Here is a 27,785-nt window from a genome sequence, read left to right as displayed (position 1 = left end):
GGGGAGGGGGGGGATAAGGGGGGGCAAGGGGAGGGGAGGGGGAAGGGGGGGGAGGGGAAGGGGGAGGGGGGGGGGGAAGGGGGGGGGGAAGGGGGGGGGGAAGGGGGGGGAGGGGGAAGGGGGGGAGGGGAAGGGGGAGGGGAAGGGGGAGGGGGGGGGAAGGGGGGGGGGAAGGGGGGGGAGGGGAAGGGGGGGGGGGGGGGAGGGGAAGGGGGAGGGGGGGGGGAAGGGGGGGGGGAAGGGGGGGAGGGGGGGGGGAAGGGGGGGGGGAAGGGGGGGAAGGGGGGGGGGAAGGGGGGGAGGGGGGGGGGGGGAAGGGGGGGAGGGGGGGGGGGAGGGGGGGAGGGGGGGGGGGGGAAGGGGGGGAGGGGGGGGGGGGAGGGGGGGAGGGGGGGGGGAGGGGGGGAGGGGGGGGGGGGAAGGGGGGGAGGGGGGGGGAAGGGGGGGAGGGGGGGGAAGGGGGAGGGGAGGGGGGGAGAGGGGGGGGGGGAGGGGGGGGGAAGGGGGGGAGGGGGGGGGAAGGGGGGGGAAGGGGGGGGAAGGGGGGAAAGGGGGGGGGAAGGGGGGGGGAAGGGGAAGGGGGGGAGAAGGGGGGGAGAAGGGGGGGGGAGAAGGGGGGGAGAAGGGGGGGGAGAAGGGGGGGGAAGAGGGGGGGAAGAGGGGGGGGGAAGGGGGGGGGAAGAGGGGGGGGGAAGGGAGGGGGGGAAGGGGGGGAGGGAAGGGGGGAAGGGGGGGAGGGAAGGGGGGGAGGGGGGGGAGGGGAGGGAAGGGGGGGAGGGGGGGGAGGGGGGGGAAGGGGGGGGGGGGGGGGGCAAGGGAAGGGGGGGAGGGGGGGGGGCAAGGGAAGGGGGGAGGGGGGGGGCAAGGGAAGGGGGGGAGGGGGGGGGCAAGGGGAGGGGGGGGGGCAAGGGGAGTGGAAGGGGGGGGGCAAGGGGAGTGGAAGGGGGGGGGCAAGGGGAGTGGAAGGGGGGGGGGGCAAGGGGAGTGGAAGGGGGGGGGGGGCAAGGGGAGTGGAAGGGGGGGGGGGGCAAGGGGAGTGGAAGGGGGGGGGGGGCAAGGGGAGTGGAAGGGGGGGGGGCAAGGGGAGTGGAAGGGGGGGGGGCAAGGGGAGTGGAAGGGGGGGGGCAAGTGGAGTGGAAGGGGGGGGGGGCAAGGGGAGTGGAAGGGGGGGGGGGCAAGGGGAGTGGGGCAAGGGGAGTGGAAGGGGGGGGGGCAAGGGGAGTGGAAGGGGGGGGGGGCAAGGGGAGTGGAAGGGGGGGGGGCAAGGGGAGTGGAAGGGGGGGGGCAAGGGGAGTGGAAGGGGGGGGGGGGCAAGGGGAGTGGAAGGGGGGGGGGGCAAGGGGAGTGGAAGGGGGGGGGGGCAAGGGGAGTGGAAGGGGGGGGGGGGGCAAGGGGAGTGGAAGGGGGGGGGGGGGCAAGGGGAGTGGAAGGGGGGGGGGGGGGGGGCAAGGGGAGTGGAAGGGGGGGGGGGCAAGGGGAGTGGAAGGGGGGGGGGGGCAAGGGGAGTGGAAGGGGGGGGGGGGCAAGGGGAGTGGAAGGGGGGGGGGGGCAAGGGGAGTGGAAGGGGGGGGGGGGGCAAGGGGAGTGGAAGGGGGGGGGGGCAAGGGGAGTGGAAGGGGGGGGGGGCAAGGGGAGTGGAAGGGGGGGGGGGGCAAGGGGAGTGGAAGGGGGGGGGGGGCAAGGGGAGTGGAAGGGGGGGGGGGGCAAGGGGAGTGGAAGGGGGGGGGGGCAAGGGGAGTGGAAGGGGGGGGGGGGCAAGGGGAGTGGAAGGGGGGGGGGGCAAGGGGAGTGGAAGGGGGGGGGGGCAAGGGGAGTGGAAGGGGGGGGGGCAAGGGGAGTGGAAGGGGGGGGGGGGCAAGGGGAGTGGAAGGGGGGGGGGCAAGGGGAGGGGGAGGGGAAGGGGGGGAGGGGGGGGATAAGGGGGGGGCAAGGGGAGGGGAAGGGAGGGGGGGGAGGGGGGAGTGGAAGGGGGGGGGGGCAAGGGGAGTGGAAGGGGGGGGGGCAAGGGGAGGGGGAGGGGAAGGGGGGGAGGGGGGGGATAAGGGGGGGGGGGAGGGGGGGGATAAGGGGGGGGCAAGGGGAGGGGAAGGGAGGGGGGGGAGGGGGGAGGGGAAGGGGGGGAGGGGGGGGAAGGGGGGGAGGGGAAGGGGGGGAGGGGAAGGGGGGAGGGGGGGGAAGGGGGGGAGGGGAAGGGGGGGAGGGGGGGGAAGGGGGGGAGGGGAAGGGGGGGAGGGGGGGGGAAGGGGGGGAGGGGGGAGGGGGGGGGGAGGGGGGGGGGGAAGGGGGGGAAGGGGGGGAAGGGGGGGGAGGGGGGGGGGAAGGGGGGAGGGGGGGGGCAAGGGAAGGGGGGGAGTGGGGGGGGGGCAAGGGGAGTGGAAGGGGGGGGGGGCAAGGGGAGTGGAAGGGGGGGGGGGGCAAGGGGAGTGGAAGGGGGGGGGGCAAGGGGAGTGGAAGGGGGGGGGGGGCAAGGGGAGTGGAAGGGGGGGGGGGGCAAGGGGAGTGGAAGGGGGGGGGGGCAAGGGGAGTGGAAGGGGGGGGGGCAAGGGGAGTGGAAGGGGGGGGGGGGCAAGGGGAGTGGAAGGGGGGGGGGGGCAAGGGGAGTGGAAGGGGGGGGGGGGGCAAGGGGAGTGGAAGGGGGGGGGGGCAAGGGGAGTGGAAGGGGGGGGGGGGCAAGGGGAGTGGAAGGGGGGGGGGCAAGGGGAGTGGAAGGGGGGGGGGGCAAGGGGAGTGGAAGGGGGGGGGGGCAAGGGGAGTGGAAGGGGGGGGGGGCAAGGGGAGTGGAAGGGGGGGGGGGGGCAAGGGGAGTGGAAGGGGGGGGGGGGCAAGGGGAGTGGAAGGGGGGGGGGCAAGGGGAGTGGAAGGGGGGGGGGGCAAGGGGAGTGGAAGGGGGGGGGGGCAAGGGGAGTGGAAGGGGGGGGGGGCGCGGGGAGTGGAAGGGGGGGGGGCGCGGGGAGTGGAAGGGGGGGGGCGCGGGGAGTGGAAGGGGGGGGGCGCGGGGAGTGGAAGGGGGGGGCGCGGGGAGTGGAAGGGGGGGGGCAAGGGGAGTGGAAGGGGGGGGGCAAGGGGAGTGGAAGGGGGGGGGCAAGGGGAGTGGAAGGGGGGGCAAGGGGAGTGGAAGGGGGGGGCAAGGGGAGTGGAAGGGGGGGCAAGGGGAGTGGAAGGGGGGGCAAGGGGAGTGGAAGGGGGGGGGCAAGGGGAGTGGAAGGGGGGGGGCAAGGGGAGTGGAAGGGGGGGGGCAAGGGGAGTGGAAGGGGGGGGCAAGGGGAGTGGAAGGGGGGGGCAAGGGGAGTGGAAGGGGGGGGGGCAAGGGGAGTGGAAGGGGGGGGGCATGGGGAGTGGAAGGGGGGGGGCATGGGGAGTGGAAGGGGGGGGGCATGGGGAGTGGAAGGGGGGGGGCATGGGGAGTGGAAGGGGGGGGGCATGGGGAGTGGAAGGGGGGGGGGCAAGGGGAGTGGAAGGGGGGGGGGCAAGGGGAGTGGAAGGAGGGGGGGGCAAGGGGAGTGGAAGAGGGGGGGCAAGGGGAGTGGAAGAGGGGGGGGCAAGGGGAGTGGAAGAGGGGGGGGCAAGGGGAGTGGAAGAGGGGGGGGCAAGGGGAGTGGAAGAGGGGGGGGCAAGGGGAGTGGAAGAGGGGGGGGCAAGGGGAGTGGAAGAGGGGGGGGCAAGGGGAGTGGAAGAGGGGGGGGCAAGGGGAGTGGAAGAGGGGGGGGCAAGGGGAGTGGAAGAGGGGGGGGGGAGTGGAAGAGGGGGGGGGGAGTGGAAGAGGGGGGGGGGAGTGGAAGAGGGGGGGGGGAGTGGAAGAGGGGGGGGGGAGTGGAAGAGGGGGGGGGGGAGTGGAAGAGGGGGGGGGGAGTGGAAGAGGGGGGGGGGAGTGGAAGAGGGGGGGGGGAGTGGAAGAGGGGGGGGGGAGTGGAAGAGGGGGGGGGGAGTGGAAGAGGGGGGGGGGGAGTGGAAGAGGGGGGGGGGAGTGGAAGAGGGGGGGGGAGTGGAAGAGGGGGGGGGGGAGTGGAAGAGGGGGGGGGGAGTGGAAGAGGGGGGGGGGAGTGGAAGAGGGGGGGGGGAGTGGAAGAGGGGGGGGGGAGTGGAAGAGGGGGGGGGGAGTGGAAGAGGGGGGGGGGAGTGGAAGAGGGGGGGGGGAGTGGAAGAGGGGGGGGGGAGTGGAAGAGGGGGGGGGGAGTGGAGGGGGGGGGGAGTGGAGGGGGGGGGGAGTGGAGGGGGGGGGGGGAGTGGAGGGGGGGGGGGAGTGGAGGGGGGGGGGGAGTGGAGGGGGGGGGGGGAGTGGAGGGGGGGGGGGGAGTGGAGGGGGGGGGGGGAGTGGAGGGGGGGTGGAGTGGAAGGGCGGGGGGGGGTGGAGTGGAAGGGCGGGGGGGGTGGAGTGGAAGGGCGGGGGGGGGGGGAGTGGAAGGGCGGGGGGGGGGAGTGGAAGGGCGGGGGGGGGGGAGTGGAAGGGCGGGGGGGGGGAGTGGAAGGGCGGGGGGGGGGAGTGGAAGGGCGGGGGGGGGGAGTGGAAGGGCGGGGGGGGGGAGTGGAAGGGCGGGGGGGGGGGAGTGGAAGGGCGGGGGGGGGGGGAGTGGAAGGGCGGGGGGGGGGGGAGTGGAAGGGCGGGGGGGGGGGGAGTGGAAGGGCGGGGGGGGGGGAGTGGAAGGGCGGGGGGGGGGGAGTGGAAGGGCGGGGGGGGGGAGTGGAAGGGCGGGGGGGGGGGAGTGGAAGGGCGGGGGGGGGGGGAGTGGAAGGGCGGGGGGGGGGGAGTGGAAGGGCGGGGGGGGGGGGAGTGGAAGGGCCGGGGGGGGTGGAGTGGAAGGGCGGGGGGGGGTGGAGTGGAAGGGCGGGGGGGGGGGGAGTGGAAGGGCGGGGGGGGGGGAGTGGAAGGGCGGGGGGGGGGAGTGGAAGGGCGGGGGGGGGGGAGTGGAAGGGCGGGGGGGGGGAGTGGAAGGGCGGGGGGGGGGAGTGGAAGGGCGGGGGGGGGGGAGTGGAAGGGCGGGGGGGGGGAGTGGAAGGGCGGGGGGGGGGGGAGTGGAAGGTCGGGGGGGGGGGAGTGGAAGGTCGGGGGGGGGGGGGGAGTGGAAGGGCGGGGGGGGGGGAGTGGAAGGGCGGGGGGGGGGAGTGGAAGGGCGGGGGGGGGGGAGTGGAAGGGCGGGGGGGGGAGTGGAAGGGCGGGGGGGGGAGTGGAAGGGCGGGGGGGGGAGTGGAAGGGCGGGGGGGGGGGAGTGGAAGGGCGGGGGGGGGGAGTGGAAGGGCGGGGGGGGGAGTGGAAGGGCGGGGGGGGGAGTGGAAGGGCGGGGGGGGGGAGTGGAAGGGCGGGGGGGGGAGTGGAAGGGCAGGGGGGGGGGAGTGGAAGGGCAGGGGGGGGGGAGTGGAAGGGCAGGGGGGGGGGAGTGGAAGGGCGGGGGGGGGAGTGGAAGGGCGGGGGGGGGAGTGGAAGGGCGGGGGGGGGAGTGGAAGGGCGGGGGGGGGAGTGGAAGGGCGGGGGGGGGAGTGGAAGGGCGGGGGGGGGAGTGGAAGGGCGGGGGGGGGAGTGGAAGGGCGGGGGGGGGGAGTGGAAGGGCGGGGGGGGGAGTGGAAGGGCGGGGGGGGGAGTGGAAGGGCGGGGGGGGGAGTGGAAGGGCGGGGGGGGGAGTGGAAGAGGGGGGGGGGGAGTGGAAGAGGGGGGGGGGAGTGGAAGAGGGGGGGGGGAGTGGAAGAGGGGGGGGGGAGTGGAAGAGGGGGGGGGGAGTGGAAGAGGGGGGGGGGAGTGGAAGAGGGGGGGGGAGTGGAAGAGGGGGGGGGGAGTGGAAGAGGGGGGGGGGAGTGGAAGAGGGGGGGGGAGTGGAAGAGGGGGGGGGGAGTGGAGGGGGGGGGGAGTGGAGGGGGGGGGGAGTGGAGGGGGGGGGGGAGTGGAGGGGGGGGGGGAGTGGAGGGGGGGGGGGAGTGGAGGGGGGGGGGGGGAGTGGAGGGGGGGGGGAGTGGAGGGGGGGGGGGAGTGGAGGGGGGGGGGGGAGTGGAGGGGGGGTGGAGTGGAAGGGCGGGGGGGGGTGGAGTGGAAGGGCGGGGGGGGTGGAGTGGAAGGGCGGGGGGGGGGGAGTGGAAGGGCGGGGGGGGGGGAGTGGAAGGGCGGGGGGGGGGAGTGGAAGGGCGGGGGGGGGGGAGTGGAAGGGCGGGGGGGGGGGAGTGGAAGGGCGGGGGGGGGGGAGTGGAAGGGCGGGGGGGGGGGAGTGGAAGGGCGGGGGGGGGGGAGTGGAAGGGCGGGGGGGGGGGAGTGGAAGGGCGGGGGGGGGGGAGTGGAAGGGCGGGGGGGGGGGGAGTGGAAGGGCGGGGGGGGGGGGGAGTGGAAGGGCGGGGGGGGGGAGTGGAAGGGCGGGGGGGGGGGGAGTGGAAGGGCGGGGGGGGGGGAGTGGAAGGGCGGGGGGGGGGGAGTGGAAGGGCGGGGGGGGGGGGAGTGGAAGGGCGGGGGGGGGGGGAGTGGAAGGGCGGGGGGGGGGGGAGTGGAAGGGCCGGGGGGGTGGAGTGGAAGGGCGGGGGGGGGGGGAGTGGAAGGGCGGGGGGGGGGGAGTGGAAGGGCGGGGGGGGGGGAGTGGAAGGGCGGGGGGGGGGAGTGGAAGGGCGGGGGGGGGAGTGGAAGGGCGGGGGGGGGGAGTGGAAGGGCGGGGGGGGGGAGTGGAAGGGCGGGGGGGGGGAGTGGAAGGGCGGGGGGGGGGGGGAGTGGAAGGGCGGGGGGGGGGGGGAGTGGAAGGTCGGGGGGGGGGGAGTGGAAGGTCGGGGGGGGGGGGGAGTGGAAGGTCGGGGGGGGGGGGGAGTGGAAGGGCGGGGGGGGGGAGTGGAAGGGCGGGGGGGGGAGTGGAAGGGCGGGGGGGGGAGTGGAAGGGCGGGGGGGGGAGTGGAAGGGCGGGGGGGGGAGTGGAAGGGCGGGGGGGGGAGTGGAAGGGCGGGGGGGGGAGTGGAAGGGCGGGGGGGGGAGTGGAAGGGCGGGGGGGGGAGTGGAAGGGCGGGGGGGGGAGTGGAAGGGCGGGGGGGGGAGTGGAAGGGCGGGGGGGGGAGTGGAAGGGCGGGGGGGGGAGTGGAAGGGCGGGGGGGGAGTGGAAGGGCGGGGGGGGGAGTGGAAGGGCGGGGGGGGGAGTGGAAGGGCGGGGGGGGGAGTGGAAGGGCGGGGGGGGGAGTGGAAGGGCGGGGGGGGGAGTGGAAGGGCGGGGGGGGGAGTGGAAGGGCGGGGGGGGAGTGGAAGGGCGGGGGGGGAGTGGAAGGGCGGGGGGGGAGTGGAAGGGGAGTGTTATGGCGGGGGAGTGGAAGGGGAGTGTTGGGGAGTGGAAGGGGAGTGTTGGGGAGTGGAAGGGGAGTGTTGGGGAGTGGAAGGGGAGTGTTGGGGAGTGGAAGGGGAGTGTTGGGGAGTGTTGGGGAGTGGAAGGGGAGTGTTGGGGAGTGGAAGGGGAGTGTTGGGGAGTGGAAGGGGAGTGTTGGGGAGTGGAAGGGGAGTGTTAGGGCGGGGGGGGAGTGTTAGGGCGGGGGGGGAGTGTTAGGGCGGGGGGGAGTGTTAGGGCGGGAGGGGGTGCAAGGGGAGTGTTAGGGCGGGAGGGGGTGCAAGGGGAGTGTTAGGGCGGGGGGGGGGTGCAAGGGGAGTGTTAGGGCGGGGGGGGGTGCAAGGGGAGTGTTAGGGCGGGGGGGGGGTGCAAGGGGAGTGTTAGGGCGGGGGGGGGGTGCAAGGGGAGTGTTAGGGCGGGGGGGGTGGAAGGGGAGTGTTAGGGCGGGGGGGGGGGGTGCAAGGGGAGTGTTAGGGCGGGAGGGGGTGCAAGTGGAGTGTTAGGGCGGGGGGGTTGCAAGGGGAGTGTTAGGGCGGGGGGGGGTGCAAGGGGAGTGTTAGGGTGGGGGGGTGGTGAAGGGGAGTGTTAGGGCGGGGGGGGGGTGGAAGGGGAGTGTTAGGGCGGGGGGGGGGGTGGAAGGGGAGTGTTAGGGCCGGGGGGTGGAAGGGGAGTGTTAGGGCGGGGGGGTGGAAGTGGAAGGGGAGTGTTAGGGCGGGGGGGGGGGGGTGGAAGGGGAGTGTTAGGGCGGGGGGGGGGTGGAAGGGGAGTGTTATCGGAAGGGGAGTGTTAGGGGGGCGGGGGGGGGGTGGAAGGGGAGTGTTAGGGGGGCGGGGGGGGGGGTGGAAGGGGAGTGTTAGGGCGGGGGGGGGGGGTGGAAGGGGAGTGTTAGGGCGGGGGGGGGGGTGGAAGGGGAGTGTTAGGGCGGGGGGGGGTGGAAGGGGAGTGTTAGGGCGGGGGGGGGGGTGGAAGGGGAGTGTTAGGGCGGGGGGGGGGGGGTGGAAGGGGAGTGTTAGGGCGGGGGGGGGTGGAAGGGGAGTGTTAGGGCGGGGGGGGGGGGGTGGAAGGGGAGTGTTAGGGCGGGGGGGGGTGCAAGGGGAGTGGAAGGACAGATCACAAACCTCCTACACAATCATTATTACACAGCATCACAAACCTCACACACAATCATTATTACACAGAATCACAAACCTCCTGCACAATCATTATTACACAGCATCACAACCACACACAATCATTATTACACAGCATCACAAACCACACACAATCATTATTACACAGCATCACAAACCTCCTACACAATCATTATTACACAGCATCACAAACCTCACACACAATCACTATGATTGCACACTGATACATTGTGTCCCTGAGCTCAGGCTGGGACCTGCCTCCCCACAAGTCCCCGGATGTTCCTTAATACCGGGGAATGCTGTGATTAGATGAGTGACTGACAGCACACGCACGTGACGCCACCAGGCAGAGGAAGTGACGTCAGCCCCGCCCCCATGCGGTGATTGGCTGCCCGGTATTAGGTTAACAGGCGATACGGAAGCCGGGCCGGTGAGTGTGTGACCGGAGGTGACCGCCGCTGCCCGGGGCAGTGAGCTGGGTAATATAGGAGGGGGAGAGGTGTATACACACACACACAATGTGTTTATATTTGCGAATCTTTTAATATTATATTTATTGATATAAACGTGTCTGTGAGAATCATGTGGAGGTGTAATGCAGACAGTGCGAAAGGCGGGGATGAAATATATTCAGTAGTGAAGAGAAAGCTCTGTGTCTGTGTGTATAGTGTATATATGTAGCTGGTACAGAATATACGAGACCCTCACTAATACATTTAAACCCTCGCTAACACACACGGAGACCCTCGCTAACACACACGGAGACCCTCGCTAACACACACGGAGACCCTCGCTAACACACACGGAGACCCTCGCTAACACACACGGAGACCCTCGCTAACACACACGGAGACCCTCGCTAACACACACGGAGACCCTCGCTAACACACACGGAGACCCTCGCTAACACACACGGAGACCCTCGCTAACACACACGGAGACTCTCGCTAACACACGGAGATCCTAGCTAGTTAACCCTCGCTAACGCACACGGAGACCCTCGCTAACATGCACGGAGACCCTCGCTAACACACGGAGATCCTAGCTAGTTAACCCTCGCTAACACACGGAGACCCTCGCTAGTTAAACCTCGCTAACACACGGAGACCCTCGCTAGTTAAACCTCGCTAACACACGGAGACCCTCGCTAGTTAAACCTCGCTAACACACGGAGACCCTCGCTAGTTAAACCTCGCTAACACACGGAGACCCCCTTGATACGTCAAGGTTTTCTGCACTTTGTGCAATGTGTTGCAAGCCGCTCTGGTAGTGCAATGGTTAAACTAGTTCTCTGAGATGTGGCTGATCCTTTTTATCTCTAAGAAACTTTTGAATGTGATGCACTCACAGCCTGAGACTTGACATACTCGCACACTGTTCCTCACTCATCCTCCCAGCCTGACACTGACATACTCGCACACTGCTCCTCACTCACCCTCCCAGCCTGACACTGACATACTCGCACACTGCTCCACTCACTCGCAGCCTCACACTTAGATACTCGCACACTGCTCCTCACTCACTCTCTCAGCCTTACACTGATATACTCGCACACTGCTCCACACACTCACTCGCAGCCGCACACTGCTCCACTCACTCGCAGCCTCACACTTAGATACTCGCACACTGCTCCTCACTCACTTTCTCAGCCTCACACTGATATACTCGCACACTGCTCCACACACTCACTCGCAGCCTCACACTGATATACTCGCACACTGCTCATTTTACTGCACAGGGAGATTGAGTGACATTCACAAGAGGAGCTGACACCGTATTAGATATGTTTTTATTTATATAGCGCCATCCATGTACACAGCGCTTCTCAGCAGTAATTCACGTGACATAATAATAGAACACATAATGGGAATAAGCGCTTCAGACATAAAAGTAACATTAGGAAAAGGAGTCCCTGTCCCGAAGAGCTTACAATGTAAGATGAAACCAGGTTCACTCACTGAGCTACTCCTTCACCCAAAGAAAGTCTTCCAGTAATCATAATGGAACATTCCTTCTATTAAATACATTTTGTAGGTAGCATGAAGTACTCTGCTGGGTAGCACTACTTCATTTACTGTATTTCGAAAAAGTATATAACTATGACTGCTTTGCAACAAATACTATGATCAATCCTAAAAGCTATGGCAAACCTGCAAGGGCATTACATGCAATACAACCATTAGTTGCACGTCGCTGCTCACGCATGCAGTGAAATGCGACTACAATCGTGAGTTTGACTCAAAATCAGGTCAGCCTTTCTGGTAAGTTGCTGATGGTTTGCAGGGTTGTGTGTTTTTTGCACACCTCGTATACATTACTCTGGTGTTCCATAAATATTGCAACTCCATCATGTCAATATGAATAATTTTCAGTGCTGTTAATGTTCACTAAAAAATAAATATGTTTATTTAGTGACGTCATGGATGAAACGGTCTCTCCGCTGAAGCACTTTGTACAGGCCAAGAAGACCATCACATCCATCTTTGACCAACTTGTGGGATATGTCAGTGAAGGAGTGGATTTTGTAGAAGGTGAGCTTCATTAGGATGTATATTCGAGGAACCTAGCTGAAAAGTATACATATTGTTTTATACAACATTTTAGGGCACCATACAAACCTATTAGTCAAAGTGAATACTTCAATTGTCAAAGTGAAATTGAAGCTTATTTTACTGTTAAAACAAGGTGCTCATCCAATCTGAAGACTCCTATATCAAGCAAAGGTTAATGTACAACAACTTATAGTAGGTGTTCTGGTTCTTCATTATATTACAATAATTAATTCCACTAAAAAGATATGTAATTGTTTTTTGTTGTTTTTTTTCTACATAGCAACGTTTAAGAACCCGGAATTAAAAGATGTAACTACGAAAAATGATCTTACAAAGATTCAGCAATTTAAGACCAAACTGTCTGGAATCGGGGAGGTCTTGGCACGTAGGCACATGAAGGTGGCATTCTTTGGGAGGTAACGTTGCCAATTTAGACACCACGGCCATTAGATGCCTGCTCTCCCTCCCTCTACTTAAGAATGAGTACCTAGTATGAATAGAATCTGCAGTGAGCATCGTAGACATGCTTGTATTGGGGCATAAACGTCACAACCAGATCCCATGTTACTCTTTTAATGAGGAAAACCAATGGTAACAAATTGAAGTTATCTTCGTGGTCTTGGAGCTAAATTATCCACACACACGTTTAATATAAATAGTCATGCTGTTAAGGAAGAAAGATCTGTGTGTTCTCCCATTGGGAATAGCGTCACGCTTTCGGACACGTGTAACTGCTGTATGCATTTTCAAGTTGCTTTTATATGCAGCACAATTTTACAATGTCTTCTCTGCCTTACCAATGAAACACTGCCCATCAATGACACTGCATTATACTAATTAGCAGCAGCAGAAGCCGTCTCCAAAGCAGGAAGGTTTAGATCCTACACACTGTCCTTTTGGGCCCCGACTTCTGAAACAGTTTTAGACCATGTTTGCCTTGCATGTACTTTTTTGGCGTGGGTGACCATTCTTGTACATGAGAAGTGTAACACGGGCTGTGAGTTGTATTTTGTTCTGTTCCGTTGTAGAACGAGCAGCGGTAAGAGCACGGTGGTGAACTCCATGCTGTGGGACAAAGTCCTGCCCAGTGGTATAGGCCACACTACCAACTGCTTCCTCAGCGTGGAAGGGACAGAAGGAGACAAAGCTTATCTCATGACCGACGGGTCCGAAGACAAGAGGAGTGTCAAGGTATGGTTTTAACAAGTCGCTGTTCCTGACGCTGTAAAGTGAGGTGGATTGAAATCTTTTGTTGAAGCTGTGAAAAGATGACCACGTGCATGCCAGTTTGTGTAGCCCCTCCTGTGCTACTTGGTACTAAACTGCACTGGCTCTGAAGGGACTGAAGAACCTCATGCAGTGTTTGAGTTAATCTTTAGCTTCCTCTCTATACAATGATTTACCCGTAAACACTTGTTGACCACATTAAGGAGCTCGTGCAGTCAAACATGGCTTACGGAAGGGCAGAGTATGTCACCCTCTTTGCTCGGGTTCTGCATTGTGGAGCAGGAGATGGTGACAACCCCCCGCACCGTGCAGCTTCCAGTAAATAACATGAGTTGACCCCTTGTATCACACACCTAATCGGAGGCTTATTTGTGTGGTTCTACAAACTGGGAAAGAAAGTTATTTTTGTTCTGTTCACAGACCGTTAATCAGCTGGCGCATGCGCTGCACATGGACAAGGACTTGGAAGCTGGCTGCCTGGTGCACGTCTTTTGGCCCAAAGCAAAGTGTGCGCTCCTCAGAGATGACCTGGTTCTTGTAGACAGGTATACACTTAGTTCTGTGGTTTTGCTGACGTGATATCTGACTCGTGGATTTGGACTCCGCTGTCTGCAAAGCCTCTAGAGCAGGGACGGGCAACTCCAGTCGTCGAGGGCCACCAACAGGTCAGATTTTCAGCTTATCCCAGCTTCAGCACAGGTGGTCCAATCAGGGGCTCAGTCGAAGACTTGACCTCTGAGCCACCTGTGCTGAAGCTGGGACTGAGCCACCTTTGCTGAAGCAGGGATATCCTGAAATACCCTACCTGTTTGTGACCCTGGAGGACTGCGGTTGCCCGCCCCTGCTCTAGAGGTTACTACAACGCATTGCTTTATGGCAATGAAGGACTTAATCAAACCATTTAAAAATACTTTACTATAAAAGGATATGCAGTGTTGGTGTGGCTCTTTCTTCGGGTTTCTATTATGAAGGCTCTTGGCCACTGAAACATGTTTATTAATGTTACTTTAGCTAAACATTTCTCCCTGTCGCACAGCCCCGGAACAGATGTGACGACTGAATTAGACAGCTGGATTGATAAGTTCTGCCTGGACGCGGATGTATTTGTTCTGGTGGCAAACTCGGAGTCCACACTCATGAACACGGTGAGCTTTTTCTGTGGTAAAAAGAATGATTAAATAACTGCACAGACACTATTCCGAAACCTCTTAGGCTGCGTTTATAGTGCTGGCGACAGCGACGTCATGTGCGCTTATATTAAGGACGGAGTGACGGCATGGTCGCGATTGCTGGAAGTCATCTCAATTTGGTTTTTCCAGCGGTCGTAGCCTGACGTCTCCGTCGCGGCACTATAAGCGCGGCCTTAAGGTTTAATAGGAATGACTTGTTTGTATGAAACATAAGAATGTAAACAATACACATACTGGAAAACACAAAGTACACAATTTGTATGCCTTTGTTACTACAACTTTATTTTGTCATATTTTTTTCTGTTTTCATCATTTTAGGAGAAACATTTTTTTCATAAAGTGAATGAGAGACTTTCCAAGCCAAATATTTTCATTCTTAACAACCGCTGGGACGCTTCTGCAGCCGAACCAGAGTATATGGAAGATGTGAGTGGGTGTAAAATATACAAATATGTCCAGTTTGGAGAAACGTTTGACCAAGTTAAAGTCCGTGTCACTGGAAGTCCTCACGCAAAACTGTTTTTAAACATCAATTTCCAACTTTGGCTTCCAGACCATTTACTCACTTGTCCGCACATACCACGGAATTTGTATTGGTCATAAGTGACGACTACCTGTTAAAATTAGGGTAACACAGCAGAAAGGAAGACTCATAAACTTAGAAATTCAACCACTGATCTCTCTGCTCATTTTGATGTTCTCCTAAAGATCTCTGTTGGTGAAGGGGCCTTAGGCAGAGCAGCGTAATTAAAGCTGGTCTTGTTCCATTGACACTTTATTTTTTTTAGCATAAAATCCAGGCTTTTAAAGGTAGCCCAAGTACATCTGTAACCTACAGCACAAGCAGCATCCTGAAATGTACCTGCTATTTTCTGTCTTGTGCATAGGTGCGGAAACAGCACACAGAGCGTTGCCAGTCTTTCCTGGTTGATGAACTCAAAGTCGTGGACCCCTCAGAGGCGCAAAACCGCATCTTTTTTGTTTCAGCCAAGGAAGTCCTGAATGCGAGAATGCACAAGGCACAAGGGCTGCCCGAGTCTGGTGGGTGCAGCGCTTGGGAACGTTTAGCTGTCCTGTTCCGATATCGGGAAATCTGTGGCCAATGGGGTAGTAAAGATATGCAACGTTTCAGCGTTGCAAACTGAAAAGGAATTCATATTTTATCCCCAGTCCGGATCCGGAGAATAAACGACTTGCCAATAAATTCCAACTATAAAACTTTGTGCAGCAAACCTTTAAATCGGCTTGCAAAGGCTTTTGCTGGGTAACGTCTGCGTCCGTTTTACACTGATGCTCCTGTTGGATATGAAACCTATTTCGCATGGTCCATTCTTGGAATCTCTTTATATAGTGCCCCATTCCTTTGCCAACGCAAGACTAGGGCTATTTAATTTTATTATTGTTATGATTGTTTTGTTAAAGGAGCAATCCCCAAGACAGCAATTTTTATTTATTTTTTGTTATCTTTTTAATATAGACTTTTAAACAAGGCGTTTCCGGAGCTGAACGCTGTTAATTTCAGCTCTGGGGACCCTTTGCTTCCAGAGATACTTACATGCGAAGTATGTGCCAATAGCTGCTCTGGCTCAGCAAGCTGGGCTTTAAGGTTTGAAGATTCCGCGTCACATGGGCCAATAGGAAGCCGCACCGATGACATCACGACTTCCTATTGGCCCACAGGCCGGGAAATCTCTGAACAGAGGACATAGTGTGAACCCTGGAACCCGAGGAGAGCAGCTACCGGCACCTACTTCAGAGGTAAATATCTCTGGAACCAGTTGTCCCCGGAGCTGAAATGAATGGGGTTCAGCTCCGGAGACCCCCTGCTTTATATCTATCAATCCGCCGCTTTGGATTACCTCTTTAACATGCACTGTTACAAAGTTGCAGCATAATCTCTGCTTCTCCCGCTGCGTAGGTGGTGCGCTCGCTGAAGGATTCCAAGCGAGGTTCTTGGAATTTCAGAAATTTGAGAAGCTGTTTGAGGTACAGTTTGTGTGATATTGGACCAAGGATTCATCTGCTGTGTGTAGGTGTGTGTAGTTGTGGGTGTGTAGGTGTGTAGGTGTGTGTGTTCCTGCTGAGAATATACGTGATGTAGAACTCTTGGTGAAGGTTAAACCCATTTGCATGGAGCGAAAATAGAGATTCCTAAGAACACTATTGACAGCTACACCACGTGGATCGGTGATTAGTGACACTGAAATGCTGTATCTGGAGAAACTTACCACTCGCTTGTAAAAACATTCAGAATAGGGGAATCTGATACTGTCTCTTTTTTTTTAAGCCATTAAACATTGTGACAGTGACCGTGCAACCGGAGAGGCTAGTGTATTACAGGTTTGTCTAGCAGCTGGTAAAAGGCTGTCACATGAATGTATTTAATATACAGCTTTTCTTTTTACTATTCTGAAAATCATCCCAGGCGCCCCATCAATGCTAAATGAGGGATTTCATTTGAATGAAACAAGCAGCAGGCAAAATGTGGGTGTGTTTGATACAAGAAGCGTAAATACAGTATTACAAACCCCAAATAGTATGTGTGTATGTGTATAATATAATATATATATTTATTTTTAATTTTTTTTTTTCCCTCCGGCATTTTTATTTAAGTGTCGCAACTAAAACCTAGATTTTTATTTTTCTCCCTGAGTTAAGACTGAATGAATGGAAAATTTCGGGGAGGGTGCAGGTTTCTCTGTCAGAGAGCTGTATGCTGTGTGTGGGAATCTCTCATTTGTATGACCTGCTATATACCATTGTTATGTTTTTTTTGACCGTTCCGTATTCAACTAACTTGTGCTCTTCCTGTGTGTCTCTCTCCTAGTGTATCGCTACTAATCTCTCTCCCACTTCAATCCTTTGTACACGTTACGTCATATCTACTCTAGCTCTAACACTGTGCTGCTACCTCTCAGCCTCTTGTTCATCATTGCTGAAGTCTAGATCTACTTCTTTGGGGAACAATATAATTCCATTTAACTTTCTTTTCTTTCCCTCATTATTATTATTTTTTTTTTTTTAAATTTTACTTAAATTATACAAGTAGGGCATTTTAAAATCCCAGAGGAATTTATTTTTCCTTCAACGCTCAACAATTTTAATATAAATCAAGACTGCTAAAAATCAAGGTCTCAAATATTTCACTTTGTGTTCCTGACTCTGGAACTGATTTTCATGCGATACTATTTCAAGCAGTATCATTCTATTTTAGTTCGCCTTTTATTTATAATATTGATGTGTGTTTGTACTTTTGAAGTCTCTCTTACATTTTTTTTGTGTGTTTCTTATGCCAAATTCAAATGTTTCCAAAGTAAATGGGCAGGAAGCATGGCAAATGCCTCTTCTCTGTGTTTACTTGAAGTGATTTTCCATGAGCCCTAAGGATATTTATTATCCCGGCTCTTTCTCATTAAAAATACATATTGTCCATTAGCGCTTCTCGAGATTCTATCAAATCCTTATTATTTTTTGGTAAGATGAATTCCCACTTGTTTGGCAATTTCCTTTCATCGAATTACTAACTCACCAGGATTTCACCACAAAAGACGATTGCCTGTTGGCCGGGAATAAGTGGAATTTAAGCTTTTTCAGAATAATTATTTGAATGATTTGATCACCTGTGCTGAAGCAGGGATATCCTGAAAACCTGACCTAGTGGTGGCCCTTGAGGACTGGAGGACTGGAGTAGACCACCCCTGGTCAAAGTGTCCATTTATCTGACCCTCTACTTCTATGTCCCTGTAATGACAATAATATACTCTTGTATCGCACTGGCAGGGTACGCATATATAATTTAGTGTTAAAGGGGAGAATAAAAATGACATTATTCTTATTAGGGCGTGAAAGCCACTTCCGACCGTCTGCGTATTAAAGGGCCATTGTAAGTTTCCAGTGGCTTTTAAAAAGAACTGTTCCCTCTCAAAGGCAGAGGAGACGAACCAATTATAAATCATTTTGTCATGGAGAATGTATAGCTTTCATTCTTTCATTTTTATTGCATTCATTTATATTTACGAGAGATGCACATTACTGTGGCGGAAGCGGCTGACCTGCGTAATGGGACGCTTCGGCGAGGCCATCTCGCCGCAGGCATTTAGCCACCGCCAATGAGCCACGGGACAGCTAGCAGCCGGCTGTTTCACTGCGAAGGTAAGTGGTTAGAGGGGTGAGGGATTAGTTCTAGGGGTTAACGTTAAGGGTTTTATGGCAAGGGGTTAAGGGTTTTAGGGTAGGCGGTTAAGGTCTAGGGTAAGGGGTTAAAGTTACAGGTTTAGGGGTTAGCGGGTAAGAGGTCGTTGTTTAGGTGTTTTAGGGTAAGGGGACCGATTAGCGGTAAGGGGTTAAGGTTAGGGACTTGCTTTCACCGTGGAACCGGCGGCTAGCTGTGCCTGTAGCTGATCGGAGCCAGTGAGATGGCCGCACCGGAACATCCTTGACCGGCTGACCTGCTGCATTGTGTTGTACTGTCCCTCAGTTTGCTCATGTCATGTTTTCTTATTGTTTTCTCTTTTGCGTTTTGCGCCGGCAGCGCGTCATGTCCTCGGGCGCCAGTTGGTGCCCCCTGCCTTTGTTATTCCTGACACGGTTTGGATGGGATCACAGTAATGTGTTGTGACTTGGGCCCCACAGGAGTGTATCTCGCAGTCAGCAGTGAAAACAAAGTTTGAGCAGCACACTATCAGAGCTAAACAGATAATAGATACGGTGAAAGACATTATGGACGCTATAAACGTGGGGGCCGCTGATAAAAGGTAAGACCGCGCTGCTTCGGTTATATTTTCTCTCTTTGTTGTGAATAGACCAACGCAAATCTGTGAAATCCATCTTTGGAAAAACAAATTGTGATTTAGAGTAAGAGTGGCCACCAACAGGCCAGGTTATAAGGATATCCCTGCATCAGCACAGGTGGCTTGGTCTTCGACTGAGCCACTGATTTAGCCACCTGTGCTGAAACAGGGATATCCTTCAAGCCTGACCTATTGGCCGTTGAGGACTGGAGTTAACCACAATTGGACTAGAGTGTAGATTACATTGCTCTCATAGCTTTAAGGGCCACAAACCCGATGAACTAGATTTGGGAATCCTGGTTCACCCCTTGGCTAGGTGCCTGAAAGCCTTTTGGAATTTAGCGTCCGGACTCGGTGGCAACAAAATGGTTTAATGTTTCTGTTTAGTGACCTGAGACTCCATTTAAATGTCTCACCAGGGCCCCAGGCTTTCAGTGTTTTTTTTTTTCCCTTTGGGAAGTCCAGTGATTCCTTTTATAATCGAATGAATTGTGTACGGCAAATATCGGTGCGATGATTCCAGCTTCACAAATCCGAGGACGTGACTTGTATGATTGCTTTTTATGAGCTGTCTGTATTCGGAAGCTCCTGACATTGGGAAGCACGGCACAGTGTGTCTAGGACAAGTGCCAACAGCTTGTGTAACCTAGAACATCTGGATGGAGTGTCTGGGACAAGTGCCAACAGCTTGTGTAACCTAGAACATCTGGATGGAGTGTCTGGGACAAGTGCCAACAGCTTGTGTAACCTAGAACATCTGGATGGAGTGTCTGGGACAAGTGCCAACAGCTTGTGTAACCTAGAACATCTGGATGGAGTGTCTGGTACAAGTGCTGACCACTTATGTCTAACCTAGAACATCTGGACGTAGTAGTTCCTTTTTATCTGGGTCATCTTTATAATCCTGTCAATGAGCCCATGAAATAACATAACTCCTTCAGTGCTGAAGGGACCTCCGTTGCTAAACGCATGCTATGTTTGCATCCCGCGTTACCCCAGCCAGTGCTCCTGACTCCTATACATTGGTGTTTTTCAGGGCATCTTCATTAGAAGAGCGAGAAGATCACACAGACAGGCTGGAGTTCGTGCAAAGACAGCTGGTACTTCTGAACGAGGATATCAAGAAACGAACCCAACACGTCACAGAGCAAGTGAACACACAGGTGAGCTCGGGGAATCCCCTTTCAGAATACACTGCACTGCTGCCATTTTGTATTGTATTGTATGTCGTTATTTATATAGCGCCATTAATGTACATAGCGCTTCACAGTAGTAATACACGTGATAATCAAATAAATAACAGATCATGGGAATAAGCGCTTTAGACATAAAAGTGACATTAAGGAAGAGGAGTCCCTGCCACGAGGAGCTTACAGTCTAATTGGTAGCTATGGAGAACGTATAGAGACAGTAGGAGGGAGTTCTGGTAAGTGCGTCTGCAGGGGGCCAAGCTTTATGTATCGTGTGTTCAGAATATCCACAGTGCTATTCATATGCTTCTTTAAGCAAGTGTGTCTTAAGGTGGGTCTTAAAGGTGGATAGAGAGGGTGCTAGTCGGGTACTGAGGAGAAGGGCATTCCAGAGGTGTGGGGCAGTCAGTGAAAAGGGTTTAAGGCGGGAGAGGGCTTTAGATACAAAGGGGGTAGAAAGAAGACATCCTTGAGAAGATGTAGATTAGTAGTCTATACTGGCACCTTTTAGCAGTGGTTTGGTGTTAGATCTGACAGCCGTTTGGACCTATCTATCTGCCAGTGTGCCTACTTTTTGTTTCTTGTCATGCGCAGGGAAATATGACCAGTATGTGCACGATGGCTTTAAAAGCCGGTTATTGGTTTGTTGCACACTTGTGGTCTTTACAAACGGCAATAATCTCTACATACTGTGGCCAAAACACCAGCAAGTAGACGCATGCTAAACATCAGAAGTGCCCAACTGCATAGTGTTTGAAGAATAAGCATCTCTTGAATGACATTGTGCGTTAGCATTTTGTCGACATTAGCTACAGACCTTTTTGCGTGTTTTGATGTCTCGGCTCGTTTCCTTTTGAGGATTCTTTTTGTTTTTCTGATCTCCGATAACAGGACTTTATTCCAGGCAAATACATTTGCCTTTGTGCAGATCATTTCTACCTTTTCCTGTTTCATTTGGAAATCTTCTTGTAATTCTGGTGTCTTTCCAAAGTGACAGGAATGACTTATTAATGGTTATAAGTCGCACGGAAATAAGCTAAAAAGATGTGTAGCCCGTCTTGTAATGCTGTGTGTATGCGAACAGGTTTCCAGCGCCATGATGGATGAGATCCGCCGGCTTTCCCTTCTGGTTGATGACTTTGATGCAGACTTTCACTCATCCCAACAAGTTCTGAAACATTATAAGAATGTAAGCTCCTCTCTTATCTACTAGTCGGAGGTAACACGATGCAGTCCACAGGTAAAGGCTGCCACAGATCTAAAAGCAGCTGTACTGGATAATATCCTTTTTTTGGTTTGTTTTTAAAGGAGCAATCCAACGGCCATTTTTTTTTCTTTCCATTTTTTTTTTACATGGGTTTGAAGCAGAAGGTCTCATGAGCTGAACCCTGTTAATTTTAGCTCCGGGGTCCCCCTGCTTCCTGAGATACTTGGGATACATGGGAAGGAGGTGCCGGTAACTTGGGAAAGTTTTAAAGCTCCCACATCACGTGGGCCAATAGCAAGCCGCACCGGATGACATCACAGCTTCCTATTGGCCTGCAGGGTGTAGGAGCTTTGAAACGCCGCCATTACGAGAACCCCCTACGGAGGTAAGTATCTCGGGAAGCAGGGGATCCCCTGCTACAATTAATGGGGGTTCAGCTCCCAAGGCCCACTGCTTCAATCCAATGTAAAAGATAAACAAAAATGGCTGCTTGGATTGGCGCTTTAAAAGCTGTCCGTCCTGGAGAAAGATGCATTGTTTTGCAGATAGTGGTATGCAAGCGAGTATTCATCACCCGGCACATGCACAACTTGTGACGTCTCAGAAGCTACGACTGAAGAACTTTCCTGCGCGTGCATCAAATGGCGTCAAGTGAAACTGAATATTGACTTATCTGGTGTGATTGTACTCAAATTTGTTTCAGGCCGTTGTGCTTTTTGTTGTTCAACGAACTTAAAATTTAAAGGGATAAACAGAACGATCAAGATGAACCTGGCATGTTTCTGGGTATTTTTGTTTTAACATGTATGCAATTAAACCAAATGTAGCTGCAATTACAACTACACCCACAGGCGACAAAAGTGCATTTAGCATATATTTTTTTTTGGGCTGCTGGAATAGTACTTTTCTGAGTATTAAGAAACTATATCACATTACAGAATGCTTCAATAATAACAAAGGAGGGAGAGGGAGTAGGGGGTATGATACCTTTTATTGGACCAACAAGTAGTTGATATGTTACAAGCTTTCCAACCTCTCTGGGTTCTTCATCGGGTCTGGCAGAAATACAGACACACAATATTATTGTGTGTGTGTGTGAGTGATATCTGGTTATTATGGATGTAGACGGGCAGTGTCAAATAAGATGAGGTGGAAACAAGCGTTTACTATATGGAAGAAAGGACCATCACAACTCCCCCACCGTCTGCTAAATAATAATAAATAATATCCTTTAGTGCACTCCAGTAAACACTGTACATACGAGATGGAGCATGTGCTTAAATGATGCACACACACCCTTCTGCTTCTCTCTGCCCAATAAAGAAAACCCACTTACTTGGGGGGGTTATTAATTAGACTGTCATGGTGCCGAGCGGGTCACAGAAGTGCCCATTAAAGTCAGAGTTTCCGTGCAATAGCGTCCCGATCAGCACTATCGCAGTTGGTCTGCAGGCTGCCTCTTGGTTCTTGTAGCTTGTCCTTCATATTGACGTACGGTCTGTCTGTTGGGTAACAGGAACTGAATATGCACATCGAAAAAGGCATGGGACGAAAACTGGCCGATCGCTGCTCTAATGCAGTCAATGAATCCATCCAGAGGGCCCAGGAGGATGTAATAGGTAAGGTCCGTGCATTGATACGTCTAGATTTTCTTTAGCTTTGCGTTAAACTGCACATTTTAAAACATACCCATTTTTCATCTATCACCAAGTACCTCACAAGTGAGGTCCCCTTATACCAGCACTGATTGGACAGGAGACAGATTTAACCACGGGGGGGGGGGGGCAAAAAAGGCTGCAATTAAACCCCAGATGGTCTGTGCAATTCCTGACTCTGAGTGTTGTTTATGTGTTTAACACCTTTGCTGGCAGAACGCCCTGCATTGCTTACTGTGGACGAGGAGTGGCCAACTCCAGTCCTTAAGGGCCATCACCTGATCCGGTTTAAAGTCCGTGAACGCCTGAGCCACCTTCAAACCAGACCTGTTGTTGGCCGCCCCCGATATAGACGGATGAGCAATGATAGATGCTATTTTCTACCCCCACATTTGCAGACATTCTGAAGCCTTTGCTGCCCCCTGCTGTTCAAACTCAGATCAGCGTTTCCCTGCCTTGCAAGACGTTCGACCTCAGCTACAACCTGAACTGTGAGCGGCTATGCTGTGAATTCCAGGAGGACATCGAGTTCCGCTTCTCCTTGGGCTGGACGTCCCTTATTAACCGGTTCCTTGGAGCCACGAAAGCGCGCAGGATCCTGCTGGGGTTTGCAGAGCCCGTGTTTCAGGTATAAAAACGATGCAGAGTCCCTTTAGCCGTATTGATCCTGAAGAAGAGCAGATTGTGTGGTATCTTGTATCAGCACAACTACGGTTCCTCATAGCGGAAGCTATAGTGTGCAGAGCTTTTCTAGATTCCATAGGTGTCTCCAAGCAGGGCAGCCAACCGGTTTCCCGTGGCCTAGGTACAAACTTTTGACCCAGACCACTGGGAGGGCCAGAAGTTGGGGGGATGGGAGGCCCTGGAGTTGGAGGGGGGGGGGGGTGTTGAAGTTGATCGGAATGGGATAACTTGTGGCAGCCTAGTCGCCGCCATGTACAGCTCGCCGCTAAGGCAAGTTATTTAGGGGTTAACTTGAGTACGGGGTTAAGCTTTTTAGGGTGAAGATTAGCGTTGGCATTAGAGATTTTAGGGTAAGAAGGTTCAGGGGTTTAGGGTTAAGGCAAGGACTTATGTTAGGGCCTTTTGTGTTAAGAGGTAAGGTTAGGGAATTACCTCGGCGCGAGACGGCCAGCAGCGAGCTGCTCTTGGCGGCTGATAGGCGGCGAGTTGGCTGCAGCAAGTCGTCCTAAATCGAAGTAGGTGAGGTGGGTGATCCTCACTGAAGAACTCGGTTGGTCGGCTAAAAGGTATAACAACCTGCAACAATAAGATTACACATTAGAAATGTCCTGCCGGTTTCTGGCAGAGTTGCGCCTGGCATGTTTCTGTGGCAGTGGTAACGTGAGAGGTTGTAGCCGGAGACCCGACGTGGCATTCAGCCACGTGAGAAACGTTGTGCCGGTGGCTTCCCCCATCTCAATAAAACGCTGCTTCTGTTTCCCCCAGATTCCGAGACTTGCAGCAACCCCTCCCGAAGCCGGAGACCACGCCGGGTCTCCCGGGTCTCAATCTCAAGATGAACTCGTGGTCTCTTTAATGTCTGCCGTGGCATCACTCACATCACGGACTTCCATGAGCGTCGTCATAGTCGCGGGAGTGGTGAGTAGCTCTCAGTATCCGGTGGCTGTTGCACAGTGAGTATTACCAGCGTACGCTGCGTTTTCCTTTCCAGGTAACGTTGACTGGTTTAGGAGATCGTTGTATATTCAGGGGATTTTCGGCTGATTAAAGGCTTGGTGCAGCCGTTGTGGCGTACACACTATAGCAGGGGGGCTCAACTACAAACCTGAAGACCCCCACCTTCCACCATCTCCCCCAGCCCCGCCCCCGTCCCCCCCAACAGGTCCAGGTTTTAAGGATACCCCTGATTCAGCACAGGTGAGCCACCTATGATGAAGCTGGGATATGCTTAAAATCTGGTTTGGGGGGGGGGGTCTTGAGGACTGGAGTTGAGCCCCCTGGGTTAAGGGGTTCTTAGTTTTAATGTATGCTATACATTGTAATCTTGCTTGAAGTATTGATCCTGCTGATAATGGAAGGTCTATTTTTCAATCTCTAACTTGAAAAGGTTCAGCGTTGCCACTTATTAACCATTTCATTACCTGGAGTGCATTAAAGGCCCCTCTTGCAGTGAAAGTGTAAAGTATTGCTGTATCCTTTTCCTCGGAGTCACGTGGCCTAGGAATGCATTCTGTGGCCCTTCTGCACTAAAGGGTGCTACACATTAGCACGCCCTGACTCCCATTCAGTAAAGAGGTGCTAAAGCTTGGCACGCTTCAGTACATATGGGCCTTCAGCACCATGTAGTTGCATAACAACTTTAGGAAATATTGGGACTATATGAAAATTGTCAGCACAAAGCGGCTCCGGGTTCTAACGGTCCAGGTCCATTTGTTCCAAGCATTTAGATCTCTTACAATAGGCCCTTAACCATCCCCCTCCTCTGCAGGTCTGGAGGACCGTGGGATGGAAGCTGATCGCGCTTTCGATTGTTAGCTACGGCGGCTTATATACATTCGAATGGCTGACATGGACCACGAGGGCGAAGGAAAGGACTTTCAAGCAGCAGTTTGTGAGCTACGCTACTCGTCAGCTGGAGAGAATTGTCAGCTTTACGAGTGCGAACTGCAGTCATCAGGTTAAAAAGTAGGTGGTTTTATGTGAAATGAATAGTTGGGGATGAAGCGCCAGTATTAGCCGGGCTGCGCTCTATACCTTGGTACACTGCTCCAGTGCTGAAATCGCACTCTTCCAAGTAGCAAAAACCCGTCCACATTGCTAAATCCCATTACTCCTTTCATTTTACTAGACAGGTCTGCAGCCTTGGAGAATTGGGTGGTCAACAGTATCAATCACATTTTCCACACCCTTGATCAGGATAAAGCTCTCCCCAGGCTTTCTAGCGAGATCTATGGCTAATCTCTCTTCCCCCCTGATCTCTGTTCTGGTACCACACGGCTCTGTTCTGGTACTGCTCCTTTTTTTATCTGTAAACAGTTCCTTGGTGACATTATTCATTTATTTGACTTAAAGTAACCCGTGTATGCTTATGACACAACTGTATCTTAATATGCAGGTTGTTGCTTCCTCCTGCGGCACTACTACTGAAATGGATTCTTCCCTGGTAAACACAGAGGCAAATAATTTTTTAATACCTCTGCTTTTTCCTTATCTCCAATAATGTGCCTGCCCATCTCACAATGAAAGGGTCCTATATTTTCTGTTCTCATTTTTTTGTTATTAAGGTACTTAAAGAACTTTTTAGGGTTGACCTTACTTTCTATTGCAATCCTTTTTTCATTATCCATTTTTGCTAATTTGATTGCCCTTTTGCAGTTTGTTACATTCCTTATAATTCTGATACGATGTGTCCGTCCCTTCTGACTTTAATAATCTAAACGCCTGCCTCTTCGTTTCAATTTCCTACCTACCTGTTTATTTAGCCACATTGGTTTTTACTTATTTATTTTATACTTATTACCCAAGGGTATACACTGATGAGTGTGCTTTTCTAACAATGTTTTAAAGACTGCCCATTTATCTTCTACATTTTTCCCTGCAAAAACATCATCCCAGTGTATTACTTGTAGATTAGACCTCAGTTTATTAAAATCTGCCTTTGTAAAGTTTAAGTTCTTTTGTTGAACCCAAGTAATCTGTTTTTTGATAATTTATTTCAAATGAGACCATGTTATGATCACTGTTACCCAAATGTTCCAGGACTTGAATATTTGCTGTTACTTCTACATTGTGTGATATTACCAAATCCAGTACTGCCCCTCTCCTGGTTGTTTCCTCAATAATTTGGGTCATATAAATGTCTTTAAGCACCCCTAAAAACCTGTTTCCTTTTGTTGTAATGCTAATCTCACTGCCCCAGCCTATGACTGGATAATTAAAATCATCCATAGTTGATTTGTTTTGTTTCTAGGGAACTGGAGAATACTTTTACCCGACTATGTCAGCAAGTTGATGTCACTCAAAGGGAGCTAGTGGAGACCATAAACAAGCTGACAGAAGAAATAAATCACTTGGAGAACACCCACAGCAAGGCCAAGCTTTTACGGTACTAGACTAGGAACCTTTCATTGTATGCAGTGTCAAATCTTTACCCGGGCCGATTTCTCATTTCCTGAGCAAACTCTGTGAAGACAAAGATATATATGGAAGCTTCTTCTGTCCATGTAGCTTCTTGCAAACCACTAGTCTTAGGCCTATTGACCCCTTCGGTCTCTTCTCATCGTGCAGAAACTGACTTTAGTCTCCCCAAATTAGAACGATGTCCGCAAGTAACCGCTCAAACTAGTAAAATAAAATGTATAGAAAGAAATGCCTGCAGTTGCCACACTTTTCAGCTCGGCCACTTTCCTCTACGTAGAATGGGCTTTAGTGGTTTGGAAGCATACAGGGGGTACTCCGTATAATTCTAGTAATGGGTGTCACTTGTATATAGTCTCTCTCCCCTCTCGCAATGTAGGAACCTGAACATTACATTGTGTCTAACTTAGTGCCACCAGGGACTTTTGATCACCTTCCCTGTATACAGCTGCTGATCATTTTAATTAACAGAAGAACCACAAACGAGCAGGTCTCATCCTTTGGCATGTCACCGAGGCTGTGTGGTGGTTAGTCTGAATTGGCTCATGCAAATCTTATGTAAATAGGAATGCATGTCTTGCCAGAATGATGAACCCCCAGTTTATTTGGGGTGTAATGTGATAGTCCTCCTTGGTTAGATCATATAACTTCTCTTCCCTTTCCAGACACAAAGCGACTCACCTTGAAAATGAGCTGGATAACTTTGCAAAGACTTTTCTACACCAGACGAAATAAAGCCTCGTCCGAGACGGAACTTCGGAAATGATGCAATATACATACAGAGCGCGCAAATCACACGAACTGCCGTTATCCAAAGTCAGACTCGATCTGGGACTGGAGTTCAAAAAGCTATTCTATAAAATTTCTATTTTTTTGCAAAATGAATTATTTGGTTAGTAACTGGTTCCCAGCCGTATGACGCGGGTTTCATATGCAGACGAAATTCCTGCTTTATCCCTTGTCATTTCTTTAACAACTTTGCATTGGACATGGGGGTTTTCAGATATTTTTCTATGTAGCATTTGTTGGTTGTACAGGAAAGTATACAGTACAAATAAGCAGAAGTTGCTTGAATAACCACCGCATACCTGAGTTAACAAGCCGGGAAAACTTGTATATTACATTTTGATCAACAAATTCAGTTGCCTTTGTAAATTTCTGGGGGGCTAAGTGTCCATGTAACTATACTGATGCCATTTGGATTAAATGTCTTGCACATCTTCTCAAATGTAGAAACGGGACATGAGCCCACGGTAACGGTGGAATTACAAAATGAATTGCTGAATCTTTGTAAATCTTCAGCAGAAAACCTTTAATGACTTGGGGGTAGTTAATGCAGTCGTCACGGAGTGTAATATGCAGTCAGAGTGTAAATCGAGAAGCTTGTTCTTGGCTCATGAAGTTTAGAAACGTCTTTACAGCGCAGTGTGAATTCACTTACGGTTACTTACACACCTTGATTTCCAAATATGATC

The 27,785-nt window shown here is 54.2% G+C and overlaps 1 protein-coding gene across 2 annotated transcripts; it reads left to right on the top strand.

Annotated features, from left to right (window-relative positions):
• Positions 1–8,728: 8,728 nt before the first annotated feature.
• On the top strand, positions 8,729–27,447 carry MFN1 (mitofusin 1). Of its 2 annotated transcripts, none has more exons than XM_075570736.1 (18): positions 8,729–8,828; positions 10,811–10,929; positions 11,231–11,366; positions 11,979–12,141; positions 12,598–12,722; positions 13,214–13,322; positions 13,686–13,793; positions 14,255–14,408; positions 15,286–15,353; positions 18,000–18,121; positions 19,194–19,320; positions 20,432–20,536; positions 22,071–22,173; positions 22,608–22,837; positions 23,659–23,811; positions 24,662–24,858; positions 26,144–26,278; positions 26,976–27,447. In XM_075570736.1, exons 2-18 carry the CDS (start codon positions 10,818–10,820, stop codon positions 27,043–27,045), a joined length of 2,217 nt encoding a protein of 738 aa, XP_075426851.1. In that variant the 5' UTR covers positions 8,729–8,828; positions 10,811–10,817; the 3' UTR covers positions 27,046–27,447. The 2 variants fall into 2 exon arrangements, with proteins under 2 accessions (XP_075426851.1, XP_075426850.1); XM_075570735.1 differs by having other exon boundaries at positions 8,773–8,877.
• Positions 27,448–27,785: the final 338 nt, after the last annotated feature.

The sequence above is a fragment of the Ascaphus truei genome, chromosome 14 (assembly GCF_040206685.1).
Source record: "Ascaphus truei isolate aAscTru1 chromosome 14, aAscTru1.hap1, whole genome shotgun sequence".
NCBI classification, from domain to species: domain Eukaryota; kingdom Metazoa; phylum Chordata; class Amphibia; order Anura; family Ascaphidae; genus Ascaphus; species Ascaphus truei.
This window is presented reverse-complemented; position numbering and strand designations above follow the sequence as displayed.

Bases quoted from the DNA above. Each gene is read 5' to 3' on its own strand.
- MFN1 (XM_075570736.1), top strand. From the start codon at position 10,818: ATGGATGAAACGGTCTCTCCGCTGAAGCACTTTGTACAGGCCAAGAAG. The intron at 10,930-11,230 runs GTGAGCTTCATT...TTTTCTACATAG, and splicing joins AGGAGTGGATTTTGTAGAAG to CAACGTTTAAGAACCCGGAA. The intron at 18,122-19,193 runs GTAAGACCGCGC...GGTGTTTTTCAG, and splicing joins GTGGGGGCCGCTGATAAAAG to GGCATCTTCATTAGAAGAGC.